The 27,889-nt window shown below is 52.7% G+C and overlaps 1 protein-coding gene across 1 annotated transcript; it reads right to left on the bottom strand.

The window, feature by feature from the left end:
• SLX9 (SLX9 ribosome biogenesis factor) lies at nucleotides 1–27,637 on the bottom strand. Its single transcript, XM_075542202.1, has 6 exons — nucleotides 27,374–27,637; nucleotides 23,911–24,019; nucleotides 16,156–16,224; nucleotides 5,857–6,007; nucleotides 469–534; nucleotides 1–275 (listed from the first exon to the last, which is right to left on the bottom strand). Exons 1-6 carry the CDS (start codon nucleotides 27,509–27,511, stop codon nucleotides 146–148), a joined length of 663 nt encoding a protein of 220 aa, XP_075398317.1. The 5' UTR covers nucleotides 27,512–27,637; the 3' UTR covers nucleotides 1–145.
• Between the last annotated feature and the right edge of the window lie 252 nt (nucleotides 27,638–27,889).

Consider the following 27,889-nt stretch of genomic DNA (forward strand, 5'->3'; position numbering starts at 1 on the left):
TTCAGCCCCAAACACTTTATTCCGTGTTTCTTACACTCACCATTCTCCTCCCTAATGCCCAGCAACAGAAAGAATGCCCCCAGGTGCAGGACAGACACCAAAAGCAGGAGGCCCCTGCAACACTGCGCCTGAGAGGCTCTGGCCATCAGGACTGGAAGGCCAGAATGCCGTCCATCGAGAGCTGGTGGGGCAGCCGCTGCCCAATGACCTCCAGGGGATTGGCTCGGTAGGCAGGGTTGGACAGCAGGGCCTTGAACCGGGCGCTTTCTTCCATGCTGTAAGCAAATACCTAAAGGTTAGGACGGGGACAGCGCTGAGGACACCCAGGCGGACAGGGAGCCGAAGTCCTAGTGGCATGCTGTCCTGGGACAAGGAGGCCAGGGCGCCCTGGGGTAGGGCCAAGAGCTGCTGCTCCCTCCACACTGGCATCGTGGGTGGTTGGGACAGCCCGAGGCGGCGCATACTCACAGGAACTGAATCCTCTGGTTGCCGCTCATCTGCCTGAGCTCCGTGGGCCTGGGCTTGCGGCTCGGCCTGCCATGCACAGGGAGAAGCCGGGTTAGTCACACCCAACGGTCCCCTCGTGGTCAGCAGTCCAACGCGAAGGCAAGAGCCCTGCCAGGCTCCCCCGAGCTGCACGCTGGGGCTGCACGGACTGGGACCTGACCAACCACACCAAGCGACTTTCACACAGGTGCTTGAACCTGAAGGGCCAGCTGGTCACTGGGTTAGCCCCGGGGCTGGCGGCACCTAGGCTGCATCCCAGGGCCTACGCTGGCTTGGGGTGAAGCAGACACCAATGCACACACCGAACCTCCCATCGCACCTAGCTTATCCTGAGGGTCTATGTGGGCCCCAGAAAATCAGGCATTCTTCAAAGGTCAGGACAAGGCCCGGGGTCTCTACCCATTTCCTCCCAAAGTAAGTCTTTATATAATTTTTGCTCCCAAAGATACACTAGGTCTTATTTTCAGGGAATGTCTTATTTTTCCATGAAGAATACGGTGCACATTTATTGTTTTATTAAGAGACCTCACACTTCGTCCGCACCAGCTGCACTACGGTCGTTATGGTAGCTTCAGAGGGCCTTTTTTCAGAGGATGCCTTATATTTCAGTGAGGCAAAACTGTAAGTAGGTCTTATTTTCAGAGGATGTCTTACTTTCGGGGAAACAGGGTAGCAGCAGAGTTGCAAAGGGGCTCCACCAGGCTTCCTTTCAGAGACGACGAAGGCTTGAGAGGGTAGGAAGGGCCGGAGAATCTACTCCGAGCTCCTCAGCTAAATTTAGACTCCAGACCTAGTGTTTTATTCATGTTACTTTTTGAAATATAAATGTAAGACATGTCATGTGCACCAAAAATGATCTCAGTCCCACTCTTCTTCAGCCCTTGCTGAGTCTCTTCGGGGTGGGGGTGGCTCGGCCGCCTCCCCTCACCCCAAGGCAGAGCTGACCCTCTTGTCTCATGATCCTTTGCTCCTCAGTTCTCTGAGAGGAGTCAGAAAGCTCAGGCCAATGTCCACAGCCCACATCTTGGGTGCTGGTCAGACATGGGCCTCATGAAGACATCTTGTGTAGGGGCTCTCCTAGCGTCCATCTCCTGAGCCATGGTGGCCTGGGCTCAGCCACAGGCCAGAGCAGAGGGCGAGGATGCCCCACAGCCAGGTGGCTCGTATGCAGGGCTCTCCAGGAATGTCTAAGCAAGTTGAAAGCCCTTGTCAGGGATCCAGGTTTGTCACCCCGGCAGGTAAGCTTTGCCTTCTGCTATGGTGACGGTCAGAGGCCAAGTGAGGTGCTGAGGCTGACCACCGGCTGGGGTTACAGAGGCCAGGGGAAGGTAAGAGTCCTGGCTCCTGCTCCCCAGGAAAGGCTTTTGAAGAAGGTGCCATAACTCTGGAAATTAATGGGAAAGGCACTGCTGGTAAGCACTGTGCTCAGGGGTGACGTTGCGTCTCACAGGGCACAAGTTGGTATCCGATCATACGCACTGGGGTGGAATACTCGACGGAAGGTGCTGGGAGCAGGCAAAGGGAGGCAGGCAGCGACCCACGTGCTGCTGACAGCTCAGGGTTAGCTCAGCAGAGATGGTTCTACACAGAAGTAACCAACAGCAGGGGGGCCCTAAAAGCACTGCGTACTCCATTGAGCACGGCAAGCACCCCAATCTGTTCCTGAAATGTGTCCTTACAATACAGGGAGACGTGGGAGGGTTAGGGCCAGGGCGGGAAACGTGCCCGTCAGCCTGGAGGATCTTGATGTCAGAAGGCAGTGCGCAAGTCGTCTTGCACTGCACGCAGTGGTGGGGCCCCAGCTAGAACCACCTGCGCGCGAGGCGAGGCAAACACCCTGTACTGTACGGACTCCCACATCCAGGCGGCTGACCTCAGGGGTACTGTTTTGGGCCCAGATGATCATAATAGAGCAAGCGCTGTAACAGAGTGGTGTGGAATTTTGGTTTCCCAGTGCAACGTAAACTTTGCTTGCATTACTCGATACAAGGCTGTTTGCACAGCCTTCAAGTTATAAAAGTGTGTGTGTGCAAGGCTGTGCACAATATGCCGGCACCTTCTATAGATTGTCCTAGCTCCCCACTCCGTAAGCATGAGGTGTATGCGGGGACTGCTCAGAGCCAGGGTGGGAGAGGGGAAGAGGACCTCACAGGCGAGAAGGCTGACAAGCATGACCTTAGCCAGGGCCGATATCACCATGTCCCCAAATCTCTCCTTATGGCAAATCATCACAAATGCCGAGGCACTCAGCAGCTAACTGGCATTCCTCAAAAAGGCCACGGCGAACGGCGCTGTCAGAGCCAAGCACAGCCTAGGGAGACAAGTGCTCATGGCCAGGACTGCTGGGAAGCCGAGACTGATTGCCAGCATGGGCTCGGCCTACCACCACCCTGCACGTACTGCGTGTGCGTGCCAGTAGCGGGCTGTGATGACACCACTCTGAAGACCCGAGACTTTCTTCCTTCTTGAGGCTAAAAAGGGGAGGCAACAAAAACTGAGGCCAGTTCATTTCAAACATGAAAAAATTAAAGGAAACTATGATGTGAGAAGTGTATTCACCACCCCCACGTGCCCCTGGGGTTCCCGGAGGACCAACCACGTGAGGCTGGGCATCCAGAGGTTGAGACCAGGTTAGACTGCCTCTTCTGACCTGAGGGAGCTGACTCAGTCCCAGCCCCATGGCTGCAGGGTCCCACACGCATTCCCGCCCCAGCCAGCAAACCAAGGTTTCTGCAGCTCTCAGGGGACATTCTTCAGATGAGAAAACTGAGAAACCACATATGTGCTTTGACCAGGGCAGCATTTTTGTGAGGTACCAGAACGGAATTTGTATCTCAGGCTTGGGTTCAGCTGTCAATCTCAATGGGGGTTAGGGCCCCTTCCCCAGAGTCTGGTCATCACTGTGGGTGGTTTCCCTCTGGACAGTCTCTTCTGTGTGATGGGGTAGACAAGGAGCAACCTGGGCAGACAAGGGTCAGGGCTATCAGCTACAGAAAGTATTATTGCTCAAAAAAGCAAAGTTAGAACTGACAGCAATAAATACTGATGGTCCAGAAACAAGGTTACGGTAATCACAACAGAGCCCCCTCCGTCTGTCCAGCTTGCTCCTGGAAAGCCGAGGTGTGGGCCCACACCTGGCTGAGGCCCCTCCTTCATGAAGATGAACATGCTGGTGTGTTTGAGTACCCCCAAAACTCTGGTAGCTAGGATTCTGGTGACAGGGAAATATCGGAAATGTGCCAGGAACAAACTAGCCTGAGTGAGGCCCACCTCAGGGAGGCGGCACAGCTGAGGAGCCCCCAGGGGGAAGGTGTGCGCAGGCGCAGACAAGGCCCACAGACGTCTCAGCCTGAGAGGGCAGAGCAGCCTTGGTGCCCACGGCGGTGTGGCCGGGCGGGGGAGCTGGAGAGGGCTGGGCTAGGGTGGCCATGCACACGCAGCTGAAAGAGGGGTGTGAGAGTCCGCCTTGGCCACTGTGTTGGGTCCAATCAGAAGCAAGACCACGGACACTGTGTGTGTTGTGCAGAGCTTTATAACAAGAAACGGCTCACATGGTTGGAGAAATCGCTAAGTCCCATCCGTTCAAGCCAGGCTTCTCCTGACTCAGGGAAGTTGGTGAACAGAAAGCAGGCTGGTGGATGCAGAGGTCGGAAGTAGATTGAATAAATCCGATTGAATAAATCCGTTGTCTGGAGCCTGCTGAGGGCGCCTATCGGCAGGTGACTCAATAGGAGATCAAGGAACACTGTGCGAGATCCAGCTCCAGCAGAGGACCAAGAGAATTCACCCTGCTTGGTCTCTTATGCCAAAGGCTCTTGATACCAATGGGGGTGTCATCAGGCTGAGACACATTGACAGCTTGAGTTCCGCCCACACCCTTACCTAGTGTCTAGTTGGCATCATCCTTAGCCAGCATAGATCACCCCTTGTCAATCTAACACCTGTACATTACTCATTAACCATCACAATCGCCAGAGACAATAAATTACATCGTAGTTGCTCCCGATGTGCTACAACTGACATGCACACAACCGTGAATGCACTAGCCCATTTTCATCTGAGAGGCTCCCTTGGGAACAGGGGTCTCCAGACCTGAGAAGGTGGCAGGGATAGGAAACTGATCTGCTGGGATTCAGTGTCGGCCCCTGCTGCTGGCAGACCGGGCACTCAGCAGCGGCAATAGTCAAGGCGGCCTTGGTGAGCGGACGTCCACGTTGCTGAGCCCTCCGTAATCACAACCTGCCACCGTGTCCACTTTGTTCAGGCCCCTACCGTGCAAGGGACAAGTTTCCGTGAAACGCATCATCCCATCCACTTGACTGTTAAAATCCTCGTCTGCAGAGATGACCATTCGCTTTCTTTGGCCCGTTCAGGTACTTGCATGGAGTGCAGAGCATCGGTACACCACGTACCAGGAACGCCTCCCTTGCCGTCATGGAGGCCACAGGTGCAGGCTGAGAGAAGGAAGGTAGTGTAACCGGAGTGGAGTGGGGACTGTAGGCATTTATTTGGGCCACTTCTTCATTCGGCCTGCCTGTACCTTCAGGTCCTGCTCTAGTCCGAGCTCATACATATCACGGCTTCCACTGAGAGGAAATGCTACTGTGGGCCAAGTAAGGTGAGCCGCAGAGGTAGATAATACCCAGTCGTCACGATGGGCACGGTGACTTGGTGGGCCCTGTAAGGTGTTTGGTCTCCACTAAGGCCAGACGCTGGTTTTCAAAGGTGGAGGAGTGGTCTTCAGGATGGTAGAGTTCTGCTCCAAATCCCCAGTCTGCACTGTGAGGGGCCAGACCTCTGCCCCTGGATCTCAAGCAACACTGGAATAGCTGGATCCTGAGGCCCTCATGGCAGAGGGGCTTGTACAGCTGCCTCGACCTGAAGAGTCTTCACTCCAAGCCAGCAGCTGTTGGCTCGTTTGCTATGCAGGCTGGAGGAGCACTCTGCCGAGTCTCTCCCTTATACCACAGGTTTACGGAACCAAGGTGTCATCAGGCTGCGCAGACATTGATAGGTTGGGCTGTGTGACTGCCCCTACCCAGACTAGTTGGCCTAAGCCGTAGCCATCACGGCCACTTCACCAACCTGAACACATTCCTGCTTGCCACAGTTGGGCCAGGCACTCCCAGCATCTCCTGCCTGCCTGTCCCAGAGTGAGGGTGGGCAGGGCTCAGGTGAAAGGATCTGGAGTCTGATGAGATCCGAAACTGCAGGGACCCTTCCCACCTCTCCCTCTTCCACCATTCTTTTTCCTCTGGACCCAGGTCAGTTGGTGCTTGGTCTGTAGGGTAGGAGTCGGTCTTGGACCACACAACTCGGCCTGCTTTCTGACCAAGGTACCATACTTGCCTCTTGAGCTGCCTCTGGCCACTGGGGCTCTCTAGCTCCGCCAGAGTGGGTAGGGCCTCCAGTAGTGGGCGCAGATCTCCCACTACTTCGGTGGCCCTCCGTCGCTGTTCCTCTAAGCGCTTCTTCTCAGCCTGCTTGACAGCCTCAATTTCTGGGATGAATTGGAAAGAGCATGAAGTTAGAGGGGAATGGAAACCACAGGTTCCCCGACCCACACAAAGTCAAACTTTGTAAGTCACCAGATGGAGCGCCACCATGCTTCAGCAAACGGTGCTGGGGAACACATATTTTTAAAGTGCCAGCCAGCTGGGTGTACAAGGGTGACCAGGGCCAGCAAGAGTACCCTCCCCACCACTGCCTGAGCCCCAACACTGGCCGGCCCCGCTTCCTCTGGGGTAGGCTGCCACCACGAGCAGGCTGGAAGCCTGTCGCCACGCAACTTCCTGCTGTCACCTACCTCCCGCCCTAGAAACCTGGGAGGCGGCTGGCTCGAGTTATTTTTTCCCTTAATCACAGAGCTCTGCACGCGATTTAATTACAGGCTTGGTCATGAGACCAGCATTATAAGCACTGAGGGTTTTTCCTTTGAAAGAGGAGGCTGGCATGGTGGCCTGGGCACGTGGGGAAGGCTGGAGGAGGCACAAAGAAAGGGGCAAAAAGGACAAAAGCACAGAAAGGAAGGACTTGTCAGCAAGGCAGTCGCCCAGGGGAGAGGATGCCAGCAGGAAGGATTCTTCCCACTGCGGGCTGATGCCAGGGGAAGTGGTGGGATCTGAAGGCAAAGCGAGGACCACGGACGTGGACTGCCAGGCGGTGGAAGCTGGTGTCTAGCTGAATAAACTGGGGGGTGGAGGGTGGCCATGTATGATTGACTTCAGCATGGCCCTGAGAAGGGAATTGAGTCTAGGAACCGATACAGAGCCCTGGGACTTAAGCTGTATTTCTAAGTATATTTAACTTCCAAACTTAGAAATACTCTGCAGGTTTTAGACCAACCCTCCCACACACACCCCTGCCCCCAGGGCAAGAGGCAATGCCTGAGGGAAGCAGAGGGACACCTCGCCCCACGACTCCCCAAGCACAAGGACCCTGCTGTTCATCAGGTGGCAGCAGAGGCAATAAGGTAGCTGTCCCAGAGGCTGGAAATGCCAGGTGACAACACTCGACCTGCACAGCCAGAATTCAGCACAGCCCCAGTGCTGGCCACGTACATCCTGGACCCAGCGTGCTAGCACACTACCACGGGCTGTGAGACAATGTTGGGCAGACGTTTAAGAGCACCTTCTGAAAGCAAACAATCTATTCACCAGGGAGGTGGCACCCACCGGTTTCTCAACGTCTTGTGGCCCTATCCAGGGACTCTGGCCACAACTCTCTCTGCCCTCCTTGGCCCTGGGTCTCTTCAAGCAACCTGTCTTTGAGGGAGTGGGCGGGACTAACCAGCCATCCTGGTGCTGGCCTGGAAGCCTGACGGTACTGAGCAGGCAAGCCCCACTATGAAGATGGGCTGTCCCGGCTGGGCCCCAGAGCACAGCAGCCAAAGTCAAAGCTAAGGGAGCGCTTGCCCCCAAAGAGTAGTACGTGAAAACGTTAGGGCACAATCCGAAGGCAGAAGGGAAGCTCAGGAGCAAGAGTAGACGGAGGATCCACAGCACAGCAGGGACTCCCTGATAGGCCTGGCCCAACTCCCCAGGGGAGCTACTGCTGTCCACTACTGCAGATGGGCGATGGCCCAGCTGGCTCACTGCTAGTTTAAACAAATTGGTTGTACAATATGAATATATTAAATTTCAGTGTGGGGTCACTAGATATAAGATTACATATATATAAAACAAAAGCAATTTTATATAGACAAAGTAAACCCCAAAGCCTGGCTCACAGAAACTAAGCAAAATGGAAGTAAATGGAGATGCTCTTTCTTTGTCCATGTGGCTGAAGATATGAGGCTAAGATTCCCTATCAGTCTCGCTCAGTGCGGGGTGGCTGTTTTAAACAAACTGAAACGCTGATGGTAAAGTTTATGTGGGACGCTTAAGGGCCTAAAATTACCAATCTTTAAAAGAAGGGCAAATCATAAAATAGTTCAACAAAATTGAAGAAACCTTCCTGAACAAGTGGAGACCTGGTGATGAGGTGGTTACACATTGGGCTGTGATCGACATGGTCATCAGTTCAAAACCACCAAATACGACGTTATTGTTTCATGACACATTCTCCATCTGGACGCATGTGAAGGTGGTGCGTCCCGCTCTCTATCCAGTCCCTGACATGCAGACCCCACCTGAAACACGTGCTGACGACTGCAGTCTTCTGTGTGGATTACAAAGACATGCGGGAATCCTCACAGGTGGACCAACAGCTACCATCATGACAAACGGAGAAGAGACATAAGGGGTCGAGGATTAACTTTTACGAGGATCCACAAGCAGACTACGTACTGCATTGGGAAAATCAGCTGCACAAGGCCTATTTAAAATGCTAAAGAGCAGGGATGCTCCTTTAGGGCCTAGGGTGGGCCTGCCAACGCCATGGCATTTTCAATAGCCTCACAGCAGGACCATGGCAGTGAGAAGCAGAGGAGAGCAATGTGTCTGAGTTACGGCGCTGAAATACTGGGAATATCCTGCTGCGAGCTGCTAGATCGTTCTGGGGAGTAAGGCCAGAAGACTCCCTACAATGGAGGGTAGTGAGACTCCGTCTCACCTGTTTGGGACACGTTCTCAGGAGGGACACCATGCTCGGTGAGCTGGATATGGCGGCCGCAGCAGTGGCTCAACCAGAACTGTGCACACGAGCCCACAGCGCTCGGTTCTGTGTGCACAGGCTTGCTGTGACCTAGAGCCCACACGACTCACGGCCCCTAAACACATGAAGTGGCAAGGCCGGGGCTGTAGGCTGATGCAGGGGTAATGTTGCCCCGCAGATGGCTCGGAGAACAGCTCTTGCCCTCCTCGATTGAAAAGCCTTCCTTGGCATAACTTTCCTCTTTTTCTCATCAAAGTGGCTTTCCATTTCCTTAAAACGGTTTTAATAAGCCCCCGTGAACATCCTGTGTCTAAAAAAAAAATGTCATGATTACCCCCTTTTGGACTCCAGTCTCATAAAACCTCTTAACTAGCCTCTTTGTCTCGAATTGAACTGACCCACCAGGCCACCTCCCAGAGATGGCTCTTTTCAGTGGACCCTCTTCTAAGGCAAACTATCAGTGTCTACACACTGGTCGGCGGCACATTTAAGCAAGCTTCTTTGGAACAAAAAACCCCTGTATGCCTCAATGGGAATCCTAGTGGCAATCCTCTATTTCCCAACTTACCATCATAGAACAAGGCTGGCAGGATAAACAGATTCATGGAACATTAGAGAGTGTAGACAGACCCACACTCCCGGGGCAGGAAGGTCGTACCATCTCACTGCTGTCGAGTCAATTCTGACCCATAGGCCCTATACAGGCTCAAGCCTTTGTGGTACGAGGAAGTCCCACCTCTTTCCCCAGGAGCAACCGATGGAGTCCAAATGCTGGCCTCGCGCTAGCAGCTGAGAACCCGCTATACTCCCACCACCAACAGCACCAAGTCAAGATGGATGCAAAAACAAACACTACCCTGAACTAGAGAGCCTGGCTGCTTCGACAACTGCTCTGAGGGTCACAGCAGAAGGTCGTGGAGGACGTGGCAGAAAATGGCTTGACAGACCTCAAACCCCTGAAAGAAATGGAGCTTACTGGTGAAATAGATTGGTGGGGCCCCGAGACTATGGCCCTCACCCTTCATGTTTAGAACACAATTCAGGTCCTGTGAAAATAATCATAGCTGATGAAGGGAGACAGCAGTCGGTGTAAGACATAGAAAAAATAATGTATAATTTATCAAGAGTTCGTGAGGGAGGATGGGTAAGGGAGATTGGGGGGATGGGAGCTGATACCAAGGACACATGTAAAAAGAGAATGTTCTGAAAATGATGGCAACATGTACAAATGTGCCTGACACAATGGATGGATGGATGTATGGATTGTGGTAAGTGCTGTAAGAGCCGTCAATAAGATGATTTTAAAAAGAAAAAATGCATCTGCACAATAAAAAAATGGAATATCCATGGCTGTACGATCCGAGGGCAGAAGGAACGGAAGAGGAGGAACGAAAGCAGGTACCACAGGAAGCAGGGAGCACGATGGCACATTGCAATGCGTGAGCTGAAATACATGCAGATTGTCGAGGGTAAAACTCTGATTTCTTCAGCAAGCCTTTACCTAATTTACAATAAAAGTCTTGTCTTTTTTTTTAAGCTACTCAGTTTGATTCACCTAAAGCAGAGTTTCCCAAAGTGGGCAATATCACGGGGTTTTGGTGTGACGCAAGCTGCTGCCAAAGCACATACCCACACTCCACCCAGGATGATGGGCCACAGGACTGAAAACTCTCATTCCAGGGCGGCACAGAGTAGTTTCTGAAAAGGGGGCGGTAGAACCTAGGACCTAAAAGACTGGTGGGTTTGCAGATGACAACAATGCCCTAAGTGGCCAACCTCATGGCTTTCCTGAGGGGTGGACGATCACGAAGAGGTAGGAGAACACATCCTACACCCAAAGATAAGGGAGTTTCAAAAGTTCATGGGAAAATCCCATTTGTCCATGAACTTCTTGAGGCGCCCTTGTGAAAGGGCTGCAATATGGGTCAAGAGATGTAACACTGCAGCCCGAGAGAGAGCTCTGTGGGTGAGTCAGCCCCACAGCAGACGGCGCCAGCAGCCTGGCTGTGATGATACAACAATCAGACAATGAGCAGACCCAGACGAGGGCAGCAGCCGAGCATAAAGACCAACCCCCCACTGAGACGTGTGACCAATAGCCAAGTCTGCCAAGTGAGGTCATTTTCCTGTTTGAAAGTTCCCGATAGATGGGAATGAGACTGCTCTGGCAAGGTTACTGGCTCCTTTTGATAGTGAAGCCTGGAGCTCTTTACATATCTACTGCTGTGAAGATGTTTCCAAGAATCCCCACAGCCTACCAATGACTTAGCAACCCAAGTGAAACAATGCCATGAGAGGGCACAGGATTCCTCCACTTGGGAACCAGCTTATTGCGGATTAGGGTAGTCTTATAACTAGAGTTCTTATTGCATATTCTTAACCAGGATATACACCAGCAACAATTGTGTGACTGCGGCTGGCGGCCTTACAGCAACCCTGTAACGATATAAAGCAGAACGAAACACTGACTCCTGTAGAGTCCTTGCAATCGCTGCTGTTTGAGCCGATGCTCATAGCTCACATGTCCTACTTTACTAGGGCTGGCTCCTCTAGAGAATGTACCCAGGGTATGTCACTACCAAGAAGCATTCCTAATGGACTTCTTCCAAAACAGATGTGTTCATGCTTCCGGCAGCCCATGGCTGTGGTACCCGAGCATGTGTCACCTGCACCATAGGGGAAGGCTCCACCTCCTGTGCTCAGTCACCGTCTGCCTTCACATGCATGTGCCGTGGCTGAAAGCACCTCGCTTAGGTTAGGGGCATCTTAGCCCTCAAAGGGCTATCTTTGTTCTTTTTTTTAAAAAGGCCTTCTCAAATATGTTGCTGTTTATAAAAATACAATTTTTCTTAAAAAAAAACAACCAGGCAAGTCATCTATAGTCAAGAAAATATTTTTTCAGAACATTTCTGACAAAGAACTGGTATCTGGATTATATAGCGTTTCTACAGCTCAATAAAAGGAAGGAAAATTTAATGAAAAAAAAAATAAGCCAAAGATTTGCGCTGAGACTTCACTGAGAGATATCCAGATCAGCAGAAGAGGAACAGAGTGCTCTCGTGGCAAACCAAAATGAAACCCGGCTTCAAATCCCCGCCAACAGCCAGGGTGAGAGTCAGACACACCAGACACTGGGAAGATGTGGAGCTACACAGAACCTCAGCATGGGTGGGAGGGTAGATGGTCGCCCACTTGAGAAAAGTGTCTGGCAATTGCTGATAAAACTAAACATACCCCTGCCCTTTGACCCAGCATTCCATTCCCAAGGACTTACCCACGAGAAATGAAAACACATGTGCACCAAAGGACTTGGAAAGAATGTTCAGAGCAGCCTTCTCTTTAGTCACTCGAGATGGGACCCCTCCCTGCCCCCCAGGTGTCTATCAACAGACTGGCTGGTGCATGCAGCACGGAGGAACCAAGCCCTGCAGGACAGGACTCCACTGAGGGTGTCTAGAGCAAACAAAACAATACCGCATACCAACTAGTCAGAGCAGCGTGAGCTCTGGGGCACTCGGGTAGGAACCGACTGGAAAGGGACATGGGAGGCTTCTGGGAAATTAATGGTCTGTATCCAGAAAGGGGTTTTTGAGTGCAAACAAAAAATACACCCCAAACCTGCAGCATTTCTTAGCCATCACTTACAGGGGCAGCCTGAGATTTGCATTTCATCACGCACACATCTGAACTCCCAAAGAGAAGAATCAAACACTGTACTCTACTGGAGTCATCTGGACCATGTACTGATGCTGCAGCATTTAAAAGTTCTATAGTCACGGTGGGTTGAGGACGACGGGTAAATGAACAGATGCGTGATGAAAATAAGCACAATGCTATCTGCACAATCAATGCGGGAGTACATGTGTCCATTTTAAAACTGAACTTTTCTCTAGGCAACTTTTCAAACTAAGATTGACTTAAGAGATTAGAGCTAAAATTGTATCTACAGGCCAACTCACAGGCCTTCATTGATTTCACATGGGCGTGGAAGACCCTCCAAACCTCACACACACAGCCACTGAGTCGATTCTGACTCCTAAGGACACAATAGGAACAAGGTAGAACTGCTTTTATGGGTTTCCTTGGACTGTAACCACCAGCCTCATCTTCCTCCGGAGGGGCAACTAGTAGTTTTGAACTGCTGATCTTTCGTCAGCAGCCCAACTGGAACCCACTAGACCACCAGGGCGTCTCACATGCATGAGGTGACTGCAAATACCACAGCTTGGGTCAGGTCATCGTAGGCCTCAATGTGATACCTTAGCTCTCCAATACTCTTCCTACAGGCTGATTATACTTGCATGTGAAGATAAAGATAGGAAAATAAAGTCAGAAACTCAGACATAAAAATAGGAAATTAGAAAAACTGAAACCAATAATGTAGAAAACATGAGAATTGATCAAGACAAAACCTACTAAACAAACATATTCTTACCCACTGATGTAAATTCTGACTCATACCAGCCCAACAGGACAGAGCAGATGTGCTCCCTAGGATTTCCAGGGCAATACAACGTTACTATCCTGGAAGAAGTGTGACCAGAGTGCTCCTCAGAGGCAAGGATGGCAAGACTTTGTCTTACATACTTGGACATATTATCTGAAGACAAGTCCCTGGAGAAATACAGGGGCAGGCAGCTAACAAGAGGAAGGCACTCAATGAAATGGATTGAAGAATGAGGAAGAGGGTCCGCGAGATATTTAAAAATGAGAAAGTAATGTTATGTACAATTCATTGCTGATCAGAGTTGAGATCTGACTATTTATGGGGGAAAATAGGTAGCCAAAGTCGACTTTTTCCCCCCAATGAAAAACAAAAAAGAGGAAGAAAGCTGATGGTGCCTGGCTATCAAGATATAGCGCCTGGGGTCTTAAAGGCTTGAAGATAACCAAGTGACTATGTAGCTGAGAAGCAACAAAGCCCACATACATGGAAGAAGCACACCAGCCTGTGTGATCACGAGGTGTTGAAGGGATCTGGTATCAAAGAATAAAAAATCCTATCATTGTGAATGTGGGGGAGTGCATAGTGGATACCCAAAGCCCATCTGTTGGCAAGTGGACATCCCCTATAAAAGGGTTGCGGGGAGGAGACATGCCAGTCACGGTGCAGTGTAGCAATGATGAAACAACTTTCCTCTACTTCTTTAATGCTTCCTCCCCACACCCACTATCATGATCCCAATTCTACCTTACAAAAAATCTGGCTAGACCAGAGGATGTACCACTGGTACAGATGTACACCGGTACAGATAGAAACTGGAAGCACAGGGAATCAGGACAGAAAAACCCCTCAGGACCAGTGGTGAGAGTTGCGATACAGGGCGGGTGGAGGGAAGGTGGGGTAGAAAGGGGAACTGATTACAAGGATCAACATAACCTCCTCCCTGGGGAATGGTCAACAGAAAAGTGGGTGAAGGGAAACATTGGACAGTATAAGACATGAAAAAAGAATTATAAATTATCAAGAGTTTTTAAGGGAGAGGGGAGGACAAGGGGGGGGTTAGGAGCTGATACCAAGGGCTCAAGTAGAAAGAAAATGTTTTGAGAATGAGGATAGCAACAAATGTACAAATGTGCTTGACACAATGGATGGATGGATGGATGGATGGATGGATGGATGGATGGATGGATGGATTGTGTAAGATTATGAGCCCCCAATAAAATGATTTAAACAACAAAAAAAAGCCAACCACTGTGGAAGAAACTTGAGTGAAAGAATTAGTCAAGAAATTTTTATGTTCTCAATGGTCATAGATGATTAACTTTTCCACTCCCCTTTCCAAAGAACACTGCACAACTCTACACTAGGAGCTATAAAAGAGATGAATCATTTTCTTAGGAAACATCTAAAAAGTGGTAGAAAATAGGAAATTAAGAAAACAGTCAACATGAATGTTATAAAGTCAGCAAAGCCATACGAAAGATTCTAAGAAAAAAAACAGTGGTAGAGCAATCTTTACGGGGAAAAATATCATTCCACTAACAAATACTCAACGTGTTAAAAATAAAATCAGCCCAGCATGTTCACATAAAATCTATTCCAGGATAAAAGGCATCCTTTGGGCAGCTCTTCATGCCAGCACAGTACATGGAAAATAAAACAATGAAAAAATGGTGAGCACAGGGGAAAGGTGCCCAGAAATGGGGTAAAATTTAGTACATTTTCCCTGAAAACATAAGAGAAGGAGAGGCCCTTTCTTTTAACAATGTCAAAAACATGTCAACTCACAGCTCACCAGTGGCACAGCGCTGACCACTAAAGCACCACGGGCTTCTCCCCAGCTGAGATCGCTGTCAGCAGACAGCAGCTCAGCTCGTGAAGCAGGGCCGGCATGCGCGGTGCAGACAGCCCCGCAGCCCTGGCCAGTCCTGCAGATGAGCAGCTGTCAGCCTTCTTGGTCTCAATGCACTTGCACATGCTTAAGAAGCACTGAAGACCCCCAAGCTTTTGTTTGTAGTGTTGTACTCAACACTAGAACAAAAGCATTCAGAACACCAGTTCATTTCAAAACAATGAGAAACTCATCTGACACTAACAAATAATGCATCATGAAAAATGATGTGAGGGGGCTTCTGAAAATTCTTATTGTGGAAAAACTCATCACTTTGAATTCCCTTTTTCCACAAATTTCTTGAAGCACCTCTGGTATTCCCTCTGAAGTAGTCGTGAAAAAGTCGTTTTCGTGCTCCACATGCTGGGAGATGCTCTGCAGCAAGGAGGCAGGACAACCACAGGGCTCAGAGCTGCTGGTGCACACACGTGCCGTCCTTCATATGCGTGCGTGGAAAGCTGTCTGGATGGACGCATACCTAAGCTAACACCGGTCTCACCTGTGAGATTGCTGGGCAGGGCTTCAAACCAGCTTAGGATGGGGCTACAGCAAAACTGGAACAGACTTAACTGTAAATGTGGATGTCATCCAGAACACAAGAGATGGAAAAAACTAGGGGCCTAAGGCCTGGAATTGGAGGCATGAGCCCTTTGCCCTAAAAGGGTGTGAGGCAGGAGACGCTGAGCAGGGAAACCACTGATTTGGGCCTGCTCAAAGCAGAAGGGCACTGCCCACGTGTTCTAAGAGGAAGATTACGCTGCTGGCAGAGTCTCGACCCCTTTCTCGTTTCCATCCGGTCATCACGCGGATTCACTTAAATTCTGGAAACTCACTTTGCTCCTGAGCCGTGACCAAAGAGGGAAGAACTGGTTCGTAGCCCTGCTTTTGTAACATAAAATATTCCAAACAAGCACATATTTTTGTAACTGAAGATTCATCTTGGGACTCAAACACCAAAATAGTTTTACAAGCAAAGAGGCGCGTCTAGCAGCTCCTGGGGCCGAGGCGGGCAGACTGCGGGTTTCAGTGGTACCTACTCCTGGGGCATGCGGCCGCCACATTAAAACCCACACCAGGGGGGCTGCTGGGTGAGGCTTTCCTGTGGCCTTTAGCCTCTCCAGGGCTCACCAGCGCTCTCCTAGCATCTGATCCCCCAGAGCCCGACTGGTGTGCCACCCCTGCTCCACGCTGACGATATCCCGACAAGGTCACAACTTACTGTGCAGCCAATTCTCCCGTCTCAGCTTCATTCTTTCCTTCTTGTTCAAAGGCGCCTTCTTCTCTTCATCTGAAGACAGAGAATATGTGGGTTACTGAGACATTCCTCGAGCAGGAACCAGAGGCACCCCACACACACCCGAAGCCTAGGACCCCGTAGACAGTGCCACCCAGTGTCAAGGTGCTGGCAGCCACGTGGGCCGCATGCTGGAGTGCTCCCTGACACCAGAATGCCAGCATCCCTGAGGTAAGAACCCAGTCCCTCACCACCAAGCAGGCCTTGAACTTGTGATTAGCAACAGAGAGGTCCTAGGTCAAGTCCTCCCTGGCCGGGAAGCCCAGTTCCAGGATGGCCACAGGACAGGCTGCCATGTCCTGGAGAAGTCAGCCGCTCCCCGGGCAACCATGAAGAGAACTGTGCCCTGCCAAGGCTGCAGTCTCCCAGCGACTGCTCCCCATCTGCGTGTCCTCAGGCCAGAAGCCAGAACCGTCTGCTCCTTGAGCCTGTGAACCCCAGCAAGGCCTGCTGAGACTGTCAGCGGAGACATCGCCTGGCCTGAGAGGGTGTGGAGGCCTGCACTGGAGATGCTCACACCGCAGGCCTCCTTCCAGTCCTCTGCCTGCAGCCTGTCCAGCCACAGGGTTGTCAAAGAGTACAATTCAGTCTCACTCAGCACCCGCCACAGCCCGAGCTCCCAGCTTGCTTCCTGCCTCTGGAAGGGGCTGCTGGGAAAGGGTGGGGCAGCATCTTGGCACTGAATGCAGTCCGGGTGCAGATCCCTGGCCTGGCCAGCAGTTGTGGTCTGGCTCACTCGGAGCCTTCAGCCCACCCGAGACAGTGGTCTCCCTGGATGGCACCTGTCACCAATGCTCTGCCCTGAGCTAGCCGGGTCATTGGGACTCACAGTGGCCTCCTGAACCCTATGATAGCAGTTTGGAGGGAACCTCTGTATTCCCTGCAGGCAGTAGGCCTGGAATGACGTTAGCAGTCTTGAGTAAAATTGGGGAAGAGGAGGCTTTTCTATCGAGAGTTCCTTCTAGAAGCAACAGCAACTCATTCCTTGAAAACATAAAATAACAAACAGGCAGGGAAAAGAGCCCCCTTGGTTCCCAAAGGAGTACAAGTTGTGTGGGGGAGCCACACCCACATCCTCCAGCTACCCTCCACCCCCACGAGGATAGCATGTCAGAACAGAGCAGTCGCCTCACCAGCCCCTCTGCCTGGCAGACTAGCCTGCTGCTCCCCACCTCCCACTCCCAGTGGAGCAGGGGATGGAGCCCTACAGGCTGGGGAGATGGGAGGTCTGGTCCATTCAGTAACAACTGCTCTTTAGGAGCCTTGACCACCTTTCAACCAGACTTGCTTGAAGTCCTGGGACTTTCTGTGGCTAGGGCAGGAACGCATCTGACCGCAAGGAACTACGGTGGCCCCAGGGAGGGGACACTAGACTTGCTATTCCTCTGATCAACCCCAGGGACTGTGCATTGGGAGGCTACTGGGAACACCAGATCTGGAGGTTTGGTTATCAAAATAAACCAAGAATCAAAATCAAAGTGGGCAGAGATGGATGCGACAGCCCTTCACTGCAGGAGTGAATGTCTGGCCAGACATACCATAGGGAGCCGCCTGCTCACTGGTGCCCCCAGGGCAGGTGGCCTGCATGGGGCCAGTAGCTGGACAAAGGCCAGTGAGCAATAGCAGGCAGCACGTCTGGACAGATGCCCGGCCCCACCCCGCCTACGCCTCTACACCCTCGCAAGTGTGTTCAGGACCAGCATCTCCCAGGCATCGATGACGTTTTGTAGAGAACATCCTAGCAAGATATGTGCTTCTCTGGGTTTGTTTTCCTTCACACCAATTTTCCTGGCTAATAAAACACATCCATGCGGCCTGAAGGCCAACAGCTAACAAGTCCCGTCAAGAGACAGGAATGAATCCATTACTAATCCTGTTCCTGACCACTCACTCCAGGAACCTGGAGCCTGACTGAGTGTCATTGCCCTCCTACCCCCACTCCTGAGTCATGGTCTCTGTACACAGGTCCCTGCACACAGGTCCCCACCCATGTGCCACGAGCAGCGCACTGAGCTGGCGCACCTAGAGATGATCCTCCATTCACTCCGCTCACCCTGAGCCCTGCAGTGTCCCCCAGCTCTGCATGTCACTGGCTGAGTTGAGGAATGAGGAAGCGTGACATGGCAAAGCGAGGCTGGAGTGGCTGGCTCCCCCGGTCTACACCCTGAGCCTCAAGCAAGCACTACGGAAGGGCAGTAGCTGCAGGAGACTCTACTCCAAGAAGGGAGGGAGGGAGGGAAGGGGGAGGGAAAGGAAGGAAGCCAGAAGGGAGCATGGGGTACCCAGGCTGGCCACCCAGCTGCTTCCTCCTCTATGCTGTCCCTACCCAGCCCTGGGCCATGCCTATGGCTCCCAGTGTCCATGGGGCAAGGGACAGGAGCGGCAAAAGGAGGGAGGCTTAGGGAGTTCTGATTCTAGGCAGGCAAATAGCCCCCATGCCTGGGTCTTGGTTTTCTCAGCTGACATGAAGACTATGTGAGGGCCAAGGGACTGAGCTGTGCTGTTTCTTCTTGTTGCCAGAGCTCCAGCCTAGCAGAAGGGGCAAAGACCAAGAGAGGCCACTGCATGTCACTGCAGCAGCCATGGGCCTCTGTCAGCATAGCCGGCATGATAATGGAAGAGGGGACAACCAGCTTGTAATTGGATTGTCTGCAAATACCATTGGGCAGCTCAGATTTTCATTCCATCACGAGGTCTCATGCTGGCTTTGCACAGGTACTAAGAGGTGAGTGGCCACAAGTTATGTAAGCACGTCACCTGAGCGCACAGAAAGAACGCAAGTGCCCAGATCGCGGCCGTCTAACAACCCTGCCGCTGGACAGGCTCATCCTTGTAAACATCTTCTGAAAAGCACTTATCAGTCTGGCCTTTTGGGGAAAAAAGGAAGCTGATACCCTCCCTTCTCTCCAGACTCAAACAGGGCCTGATAGATTAAAGGCACAGTGACCATGAAACCATGACAGTCCAAGAACACCAAAAACACAAGAGCTACAAAACTAAGAGGCTCGCAGAGAAAGCACAACAGACCCGATGAGCTAGCTTCCTGCCCGTGGAACAGAGTTCCTCTCCAAACCAATAAGAAACAGACTAAGCAAGGGCTCAAGTAGAAAGCAAATGTTTTGAGAATGATGATGGCAACAAATGTACAAATTCGACACAGGATGAATGTATGGATTATGATAAGAGTTGTATGAGCGAGCCCTCAATAAAATGATAAAAAAACAGAAACAGACTAACAACCTAATAAAGACTAGGAATAGGGCTCAGGAGGCAGCAGAGAGAGATCTTTGCCCTTTTGATTTACTCTTTTCCAAGTTTTTTCATGGTCTTGCGTTGCAACTTTGTGGCTATTAACAAAACCAGAGCCTTCCCGCTGAGTCAATTCCATTACTTACCTTTATAGAAAGGACAGCATAGAAACTGCCCCACAGGGCTCCCCAGGCAGCAATCTTGATGGAATCATATTGCCACATGTTACCCTGCTGGTGCCAGCTGCTGGGGGTTTGATGCCTTTGGGCCAGCGCCTGAGAGGTGTCACTAGGTAGTTATGAGAAGAAACCCCCTAAAGGATAAAGTGTGCCGATCAGAGGCAATGTCCTAGAGGAAACTGGTAAACTGAGCAAACTGCCCACAGCCACCCTTTTTCTAAAACACACTCACATGCCAACAAGGTGACATGACGGAAAACAGGTATTTCTATGGGTGGAAGACCTGTCTTCTACAAAGAATTCAGATGGCTCAAGCTGTCTTCGGTTGAAGGGCAGGTTCCTACTTCACAGGATGATTTCCAGCATGAAGACGCCTCACGGTGATGTGACAGCAGCGCACAGGCCTCCCTCCGCCTTACCCGTGTGCCCTCGGTTTCTATTTGAGGGCCTCAGCCCACGCTTCTCCAGGCCGCGGCCCCAGCTGCCAGTGCTGAGTGAGCACGGAGCAGCCGGCCACGGCAGGGTGCTGCAGCAGATCCACACACAGCAGAAACACACGGAGAGCCTGAAATAGCTGCCAGCCACCAGCTCAAAGTGTGGAGTTAGAAATAGCAGCCCATGTGTGCAGCAGTCGCTGCCGCCTCCCACCGCCCTCTCCTTCACAGGGCATCCACGCGGCCAGCACCCGCAGCCCTTCGGCAGGATGGCTCTATCACACTGACTGCAGAGCTGAAGAGGAAGGAGGGTCTTCCACAGAAGCACCTGAAAACGTGAACAGTCCCTGACTACTGCCATCACAATCCACAAATGTTTGGTGTCCACAGTGTGCTGGGACTCAGAACCCTGGGAGCTGAAAGGAGGTCCTTGGGCTCTAGCCAGTCCTCCCACAGCTGGCTGGGTCAGAGCACTGCGCTCCTCTGCTGCCCTCTAGCGAGCAGTCCCCACTAGGGAGAAAGCCAATATCTACTCCATGCCCATGCCCATTGACTGACCCGTTTCCAGGGTGAGGACTGGAGGACTGGGAGAACTGTCTGTAGGTGTGTGCCCACTGTCCCTTGAGCACGGTTCCCTCCTGGCCTGAGTCTCTCCATTGGTCACCACCCTTCCCCAGCCTCCTGCAAGCCTTCCCCACCAGCACCTCTGCCTGTCGCTAACACCCACCCCAGCCTCCCTCACCGTTGTCCTAGGAGCCCCACACCAGGCCTGGGGTCCCCATCTAGGTACAGGACCCCGCGATACTGACATGCTAGGTCTCAAATCAAAGTGGGTTAATTGCCTGCCACCTTCCGAAGGGCAGAGCTCTAAGGAGAGCTCTGGGGTGGGCTCTCGGCTGCCTCCTCTGAGCAGAATGGTAGGACAGAGCAGCCATGTGCCCCGGCAGCTAAGGAGCACACCACACCCGGGCATGCTGGCCAGCTGTGGGACTAAGTGCACTGTGTATGGAAGGAAGGGCCCTGGGTCTGACCCTACACTCGCCACACGGCCATCTAGCCTTCTTTGGTCCAAGGAGGGAGGTGGATGGTCTGTGGGTGGTGCTGTCTGCAGGCAGGGCATATGGCACACACAGCAACAAAACCAAGACCTTCAAGGCCTCAGATGACCCCTGCAACACCCCCACAGAGCCCCCTCCATCCCCATACTGCCCCTTTGCCTGCCAGCTGGTGGCCTGGAGGGGATGGTGGGGGTCACATTCAAAACTGAGGAGGGAGGGGGTGGTGGGTGCAGAGCTGACTTCCAGATCCAGGCCAGCTCTGAGAGGCTGTTTGGAACCCAGGAAGCCACCAAAGTGCCTTAGGGACACACACAGCCTCCCACACACCCAGGTATGGGGAGAGCCTTCACCTGGCAGCTGCTCACCAAGGTGGTGGGCCTGCCACCCATGCTAGGCTCCTTCCTCACCCTAGAGATCAGGAGGGCAGCTGCTTCTGAGTCAGCCCAGGGCTCGCAGCTGGCTGCCATTGGTGAGGACAGTGAGGACGGCCGCCCCTGCTGGAGAAGTGACGTAACTGCTCATCTGAGCAGACAGGCATCCCACAGGCAAGGGAGCCAGTTTTCCCTAAGACTGTGCCACTTGCTAACCCACCCCCAGCCCAGGACGGGCCTGTGGGGTCCCATCTGACAAACTCCAAACAATGGCAGAAGAGGGACACAATGGGGCTCACAGGTACACACACACACACACACACACACACACACACACCTGGGGGGGGGGGGAGGAGTTCCACAGGCAGCAGCACCTGAGAGGATGGACTGGCTTCCAGATGTCTGCCCACGTTCTAGGGTCACAAACACATACATAGCCACGGCTCAAGGCTCTCCTGGTTAGGGGACAGCGCTACACTGAAGAAGAAACTTCAGTGGGTCGGATGTGGCAGGGCAAGAGGAGGGACACTAAGTAACAATGGAAGTGCACTGGTGGGAAGAAGTCTGAACCAGACAGCTGCACACCAGGTTGAAACCCCGTTCCACGCCACAGGGCACACTTAAGGCAGCAGGTCCTGACCAAGGGTGCGCCCCCTGCCTGCTCCCACTCCCAAAGCCAATCATCCAGGGGCGGCAGAAGCAGAGACCTCACTTGGCCCTGGATTGTAGGCTACAGTACATAAGGTTGTCATGCGAGGGTGGCGCTGAGTCGCTTTGTTCTGAAAAGGGGGCAGTACTAAGTTTGGGAACCTCTGATGTAGGAAAGTGCAGCACACAACCCTCACGGCCATCTATCGCCCCACCCTACAGGAGACAAGGGGCAGCGGCAGCACTTGTGCCCCCCCACCCCACGTTACAGAACAGGGGACTGACCTGTAGAGCACCCAGTCGCATGGCTATGAGCTATGGGATTAGCCATGAGCTCTCCCTACTACTACTACTTGTTACCCTTATCGCACAGCCCCTGGCCCTGCAGCCAGGTGAGCCCTGTGTTGCAGTAAGTTCCTGTCAACTTAAATGGGTATGAAGTCTAAAGGTAGACCTCAACCTGGAAATTAGGGCACAGGCTAATCAAGGGTCCTTGCGGGGGGTGGGAGTGGGGGTGGGGTGGGGTCCCTGCAGTTGCCTGGGTGTGAAGAGGGCAATGAAATCGTGGACTCGAGCTGAACTGAGCAGGGATGCCTTCCTCATATCAAGTTCTTTCTTATGCATACGTGTCACCGATTTTGTCTCTCTGGGCACCCTGGCTCGGCAGCCTCATCCAGCAAAACGAGGGCCTCGCTGTCCCCAGATCCCAGCTGAGCCCTTACTGAGTGCCACGCGCCAGCAGAAACACTCTGAATTTGTGGACTGTAGCCATACTATTCACGAGGGGATGTCAAGTCGCCTCTTTCATAGGGCAGGCTGCCCAGGCTGGGGTAGAGATGGAGGTGTCTGTCCGGTGCTAACTTCCACAGGCCAGTGGAGGCCACCTGTGGCAAGGGCCCCTCAGCACAGTTTGTTAGAACCCAGACTGGACAGGACATGTGGGGCTTGGCTGTGGTGGCCTCAGAGCTCCTGAAACGCCAGGCGCACTGGAAAGGCACAGGCCGGATCAACACCAAGAATTCTGCCATGAAAAGGCTCCCAAGGAGAGCAGATGTCTAAACCCCTAGAATGAGTCAGTCAGTCCCCACACTGTCGGTGCTACCGCTGAATGGGCCAGAAGCCTGACTGACGGAGGGCTCGGTCTTCCATAGCCCTGACATGAAGACAGCCGGCTAGGGCACTGCTCACCGGCTCGCTGGTGGAATACCTCTCCTAGATAGCCTCTAAAGGGCTATCTGTGTGCAGTGACAAAGAGCTCAGCTCTACAAGATACAAAGCAGCCACTCAAGTTCAAAAAGAGCCACCCAAACTGACGGAAGCAGAGCCAGTAGCCAGGCAGAAAACGGCCCAGCTGTGTTGGTAGCCTGAGAACCTGCCATTTCTGAGGCTTTTGCCCGGAGTTCGCACAGCTGCCACTGGGTGTGGGTGGCCCTCTCACCAGGACCTGGACCCAGAGTCCTGGCCAGACACTGACTGCTTCCTCTCAGACAACTGTTCTAGGAAGAGGAATCCAGTGTGCACGCACCTAAGTAGTCTCCCCAGGACAACAGTCAGAACTCTAAGAACCGTGCTGGGCAGACAAATTACACCCATGAAATAATGACAATCCTACAACCCAGAGCTTTCAGTTGCTTACAAAACATACGTGGAAACCTGGAAAAGCTACAAAGCGCCGCTGGGGGTGGACGGATGACAGGTTGGCATTAGCATTCCCCACCCCATTGCCCCCTTTCCCTCTCACCTCTCTGGTGAGCACTGAGGTTCCGTGTAGTCGAGTCCAGCTGCTGTACCAAGGTGCTGAGGTTTATGTTGGTACCAGCAAAGAGCTTGGTGCCAAAGGCTGCCAAATCCTAAAGCGGCAACAAAAACGAAAGAGCATTTATCAGACTGGTTCCGAGGTTTCAGACCCACACTGAGGGGCCCCTACTAGAAGGGCTCCCCCTCCCACCAGGACGGAGGTCCTACAGATACACAGGACTCAGCCCATGGCTATCCCCTGCTTCCCAGAGTGGAGGCCTCCCTCAGCTCCAGAGCTCATGGGCTCAGCTACCTTTCCCCACCTCAAACCACCAGACCTGGCTCCTGATGACTGCTTAGAGCAGCCTTAGCCAATACTGATGACAAATCTAGCTCCACACCTGAAGCACCTGTGATAGGAAACAAATGTCTGCCACCAACCTCCCATTGCTTTCTTTCCTAATCATTCTCTCCCTTCATAAGTACTGTTCTCAGTGGAGCCCTGGTGGTGTAGCAGTTATACAGTGGGCTATGCAGGGTCAGCAGTTCAAAACCACCAACTGTTATGTGGGAGAAAATGGGCTTTCTACTCTTATGTGTTAGTTTCATGAAAAAATATTTTTTTAAGTGTTCATGAGGGGAAAAAATGAGGAGCTGATACCAAAGGCTCAAGTGGAAAATGTTTTGAGAATAATGATGGCAACAAATGTACAAACGTGCTTGACACAATAGACGGATGGATGGATTGTGATAAGTTGTACAAGCCCCCAATAAAATGTTTAAAAAATAGTTCCAGTCTCAGAAACCAACAGGGACAGTTCTACCCTGCCTTATAGGGCCACTAGGAGTTGCCATTGACTTGATGGCAGCAAGTTTAGGTTTGGGGTTGGTTCCCTCTCAGGTTTCTGTCGTGTGTATCCATTCCTCTATCAAGACTTCAAGCCCTCTCAAGTCCCAGAGCTCTCACCTCCCCTTGCCCTCTCCAGCGGCCACAAGCCACAAGCCCGGGCTGGATGCTTCCTTTCCCATTACCTTGGGAGCCCACAGCACCAATCCCAGGAGTGCTTAAGACTGAGAAACAGGGCAGGGCTGGGCACACAAGCCTGATGGGCAAGATGGTACCAGGCTGAGCTTTCACTCCCTGAAGCCCAGGTTGTACCCTGATTAGTCGTGCCTGCGAAATCCCAGTAGCAGTTACCAGTCCATCCCCTTTATCTGTGACACCCCCTCACCCCACACACACACCAGGCTGAGCTTTCACTCCCCGAGGCCCAGCCTGTACCCTGATTAGCCGTGCCTGTGAAATTGCAACAGCAGTTACCAGTCTGTTCCCATTACCTGTGACATCCCCCCCACCCCCCCACCCCCCACACACACCAGGAGTGCAGGCCAAAGATACTAGGGTTCCTCTAGTAGTCTCCAGAACCCCAATCCCGGAGTATGGACGGATGGCATCATGTGATGGTAAATTCTTATGTCCGAAATGTAACCTTTCTTCCAGCTAGAGACTGTGGGTCAGATAACCTAGGTGGCTAGATCCAGGCAACCATCTCTTCAAGTCATAGGGCACGAGCATCTCCATTAATAGGAGGTAGGGGGAGGGGGGATTGTTAATATGCTCTTACTTCACAGAGACCAGCAGGCTCCTCAGCAGTGGGCCCAACGGCATAGGCTTTGCTAGAGCTAACAACCAGACCAGGGAGCAGCCACTGGCTCTTGTCAGCAGCTGAACCAAAAGGATGAAGCACACAGCCCCAGCTCATCAACAAGCTTGACCCTAGCAATCACCTGGATACATGAGCTGGTGTATGAAGGAGACTGGGTGGGCTCCACTGCTTGCGGACAACTTGTAAAGCACAAAGGCTGTGGGGTGGACAATTCTGTGGAAAACACATGCTGCCCAGGGCCAGGTATAGGGAATGTTCCCAAAACAGCATGATTTAACTGAGGATGGTACTTTTGAGCCTGAGTTGATTAACATTACTTTGGACAGACACAAATTTGCAAAATCTGACCCAAGTGGGCATTGGTTATACCAAATCTGGATTAACCTGGTCTGATTAAAAAAACAAAGCCAAACTCACTGCTATTGAGTCGAATCTGACTCATAGCGACCCTACCTACCTAGTGTTTCTGAAACTAGTTTTTGACCAGAGCAAAACAACCCCTTATCTCCATGACTAGTAGGTTCAAACTACAGACTTTGGGGTTAGCAGCCCAATGCCCAAACCACAGCACCACCATGAGCCCATAGACAGACATTGCAGTTTGTTTATAGACAAATGTGCATATGAACTCACTACAGCATAATCTGTGACAGCCAACAAGTGGAAAGGGCCTATCTGCCCATCAGCTAGATAAATACTATTCAACAGTAAAAGGGATGAGTACTGATGCGTGCCGATCCTTTTCTGGCTTGATCAAGACCATTCTAATGGGAATAAGGTGTTATCTCAAGGTGGCTTTGATTGGCACCTCAACATAGGTACTGATCTCTGGTGGGCCTGAGCTGTTAAAAGTCCTTGCGAAAGGGTGGGATTCCAATCCAATCCACCAATAATAAACACCTGGGAAGAGAGGCCTGGCAATCTGCTTGGAAAGCCTTAGGCTTGAGGGGGCTCTGTGGGTCACAACTCACTCAACAATGGCTGAATGGAGTCCTTTGGAAGTTCTCAGGACTTGGGGGATGGGGGGTGTTAAGCAATGACCTACCAGGCAAAAAAATAAATAAAATGCAGTTTAACCCCGCTATGTAGGGGTTAAGTAGAAATTCTCTTGGCTAGAACAATAAAACCAATTGTTAAGGGGGGGGGGGGTTGAATCACGCTTGGTGAAGACGGGCAAGGAGAAAGGTGGCGACCCGGGGCCAGAAGGCTTGGCAATGTCTGCAACAACGGGCTCAAACTTAATAGTACTCGGTGTTGTTTCGCTCTCGTTGTACAATGAGTCGAACCGACTCGCGGCACCCAATAGAAACATGAACTCAATTTCAAAACACTGCGCTACGGGAAAGTCCCTCATAAATAGCCGTATGCTTCCACTCCTACGGCGGGTCCAGAATGGGGCGATTACGGAGAGAGCACCCTGGTGGGGGCTTCATTTCGGGTCGAGGGCACGGGGGAGGGGAACGATACAAGGCAGCGGGTTTCTTCCAGTGTTTTGAGGCTCTTCCCCGTAAATTAAACTTGGGAGTCTCCCCTCCCACGGGACCTCAGCTACAGACTGTAATCTGCCGTCTGGCGTCCCTGACTTTGGCGGAAGGTTTTCTGGTGGACCCCCGACCCCTAGGCTCCAACTCTGGCAGCAAAGGAGGTCATGCAGGTAGCCCGAGCCCCCAGGCGTCCGGGAGCAGGGGTTCGGACGCTCGCCTCTCCAGGGCGGCCCGCCGAGCACCCGCGGCCCGGACCCTCCCCTCGCAGTCGGACAGGCCCGGCCCCCGAGGCCCCCGCCGCCCGCCCCGAACTGACCTTTCCCGCGGCCCCGACGCGCGGGGGCTCGGCCGAGGGCTGCGCCCGGAGCCCAGGCGTTGGGCCGGGGGCGGCCTCCGCGGTGAACCTCACGGCCGCCGAGTGCACCCGAGACCGGAGCTGCCGGACCTTCCCCATGGCCGCGGAGGAGCCCGGCGAGGAAGCACGCTGCGGCGCTCGCGGAAAGAGCGTCCTCCCACCTCACGTTCCCGCGGGAAACCAGCGCCGCGAACGCTCGGATCCGGGCCGGCGGCCGCCAGGAAGTACTGGGCGGAGGGGGCGGGGCCGAGCGCTCGGGCCCGCCCCCTCCCCTCCGCCCCGCCCCGCCCCGCCCCGCCCGGCCCGCCCCGCCCCGCCCCGCTGCACTTGATGGCCTGAAGTCTACTGATTGCCTGCAGGCGCTCCCCACGCCCTGAGGTTTGATTCCTTCTCTGCGAATCGCTACCCGTGACCCACCCCTCCGCCCCCGAGGCACGAGACTGAGACCTGGAGCTCTCTCTGGGGTCTTCAAAAGCG

This window comes from Tenrec ecaudatus, chromosome 2 (genome assembly GCF_050624435.1).
Source record: "Tenrec ecaudatus isolate mTenEca1 chromosome 2, mTenEca1.hap1, whole genome shotgun sequence".
Taxonomy (NCBI): Eukaryota; Metazoa; Chordata; class Mammalia; order Afrosoricida; family Tenrecidae; genus Tenrec; species Tenrec ecaudatus.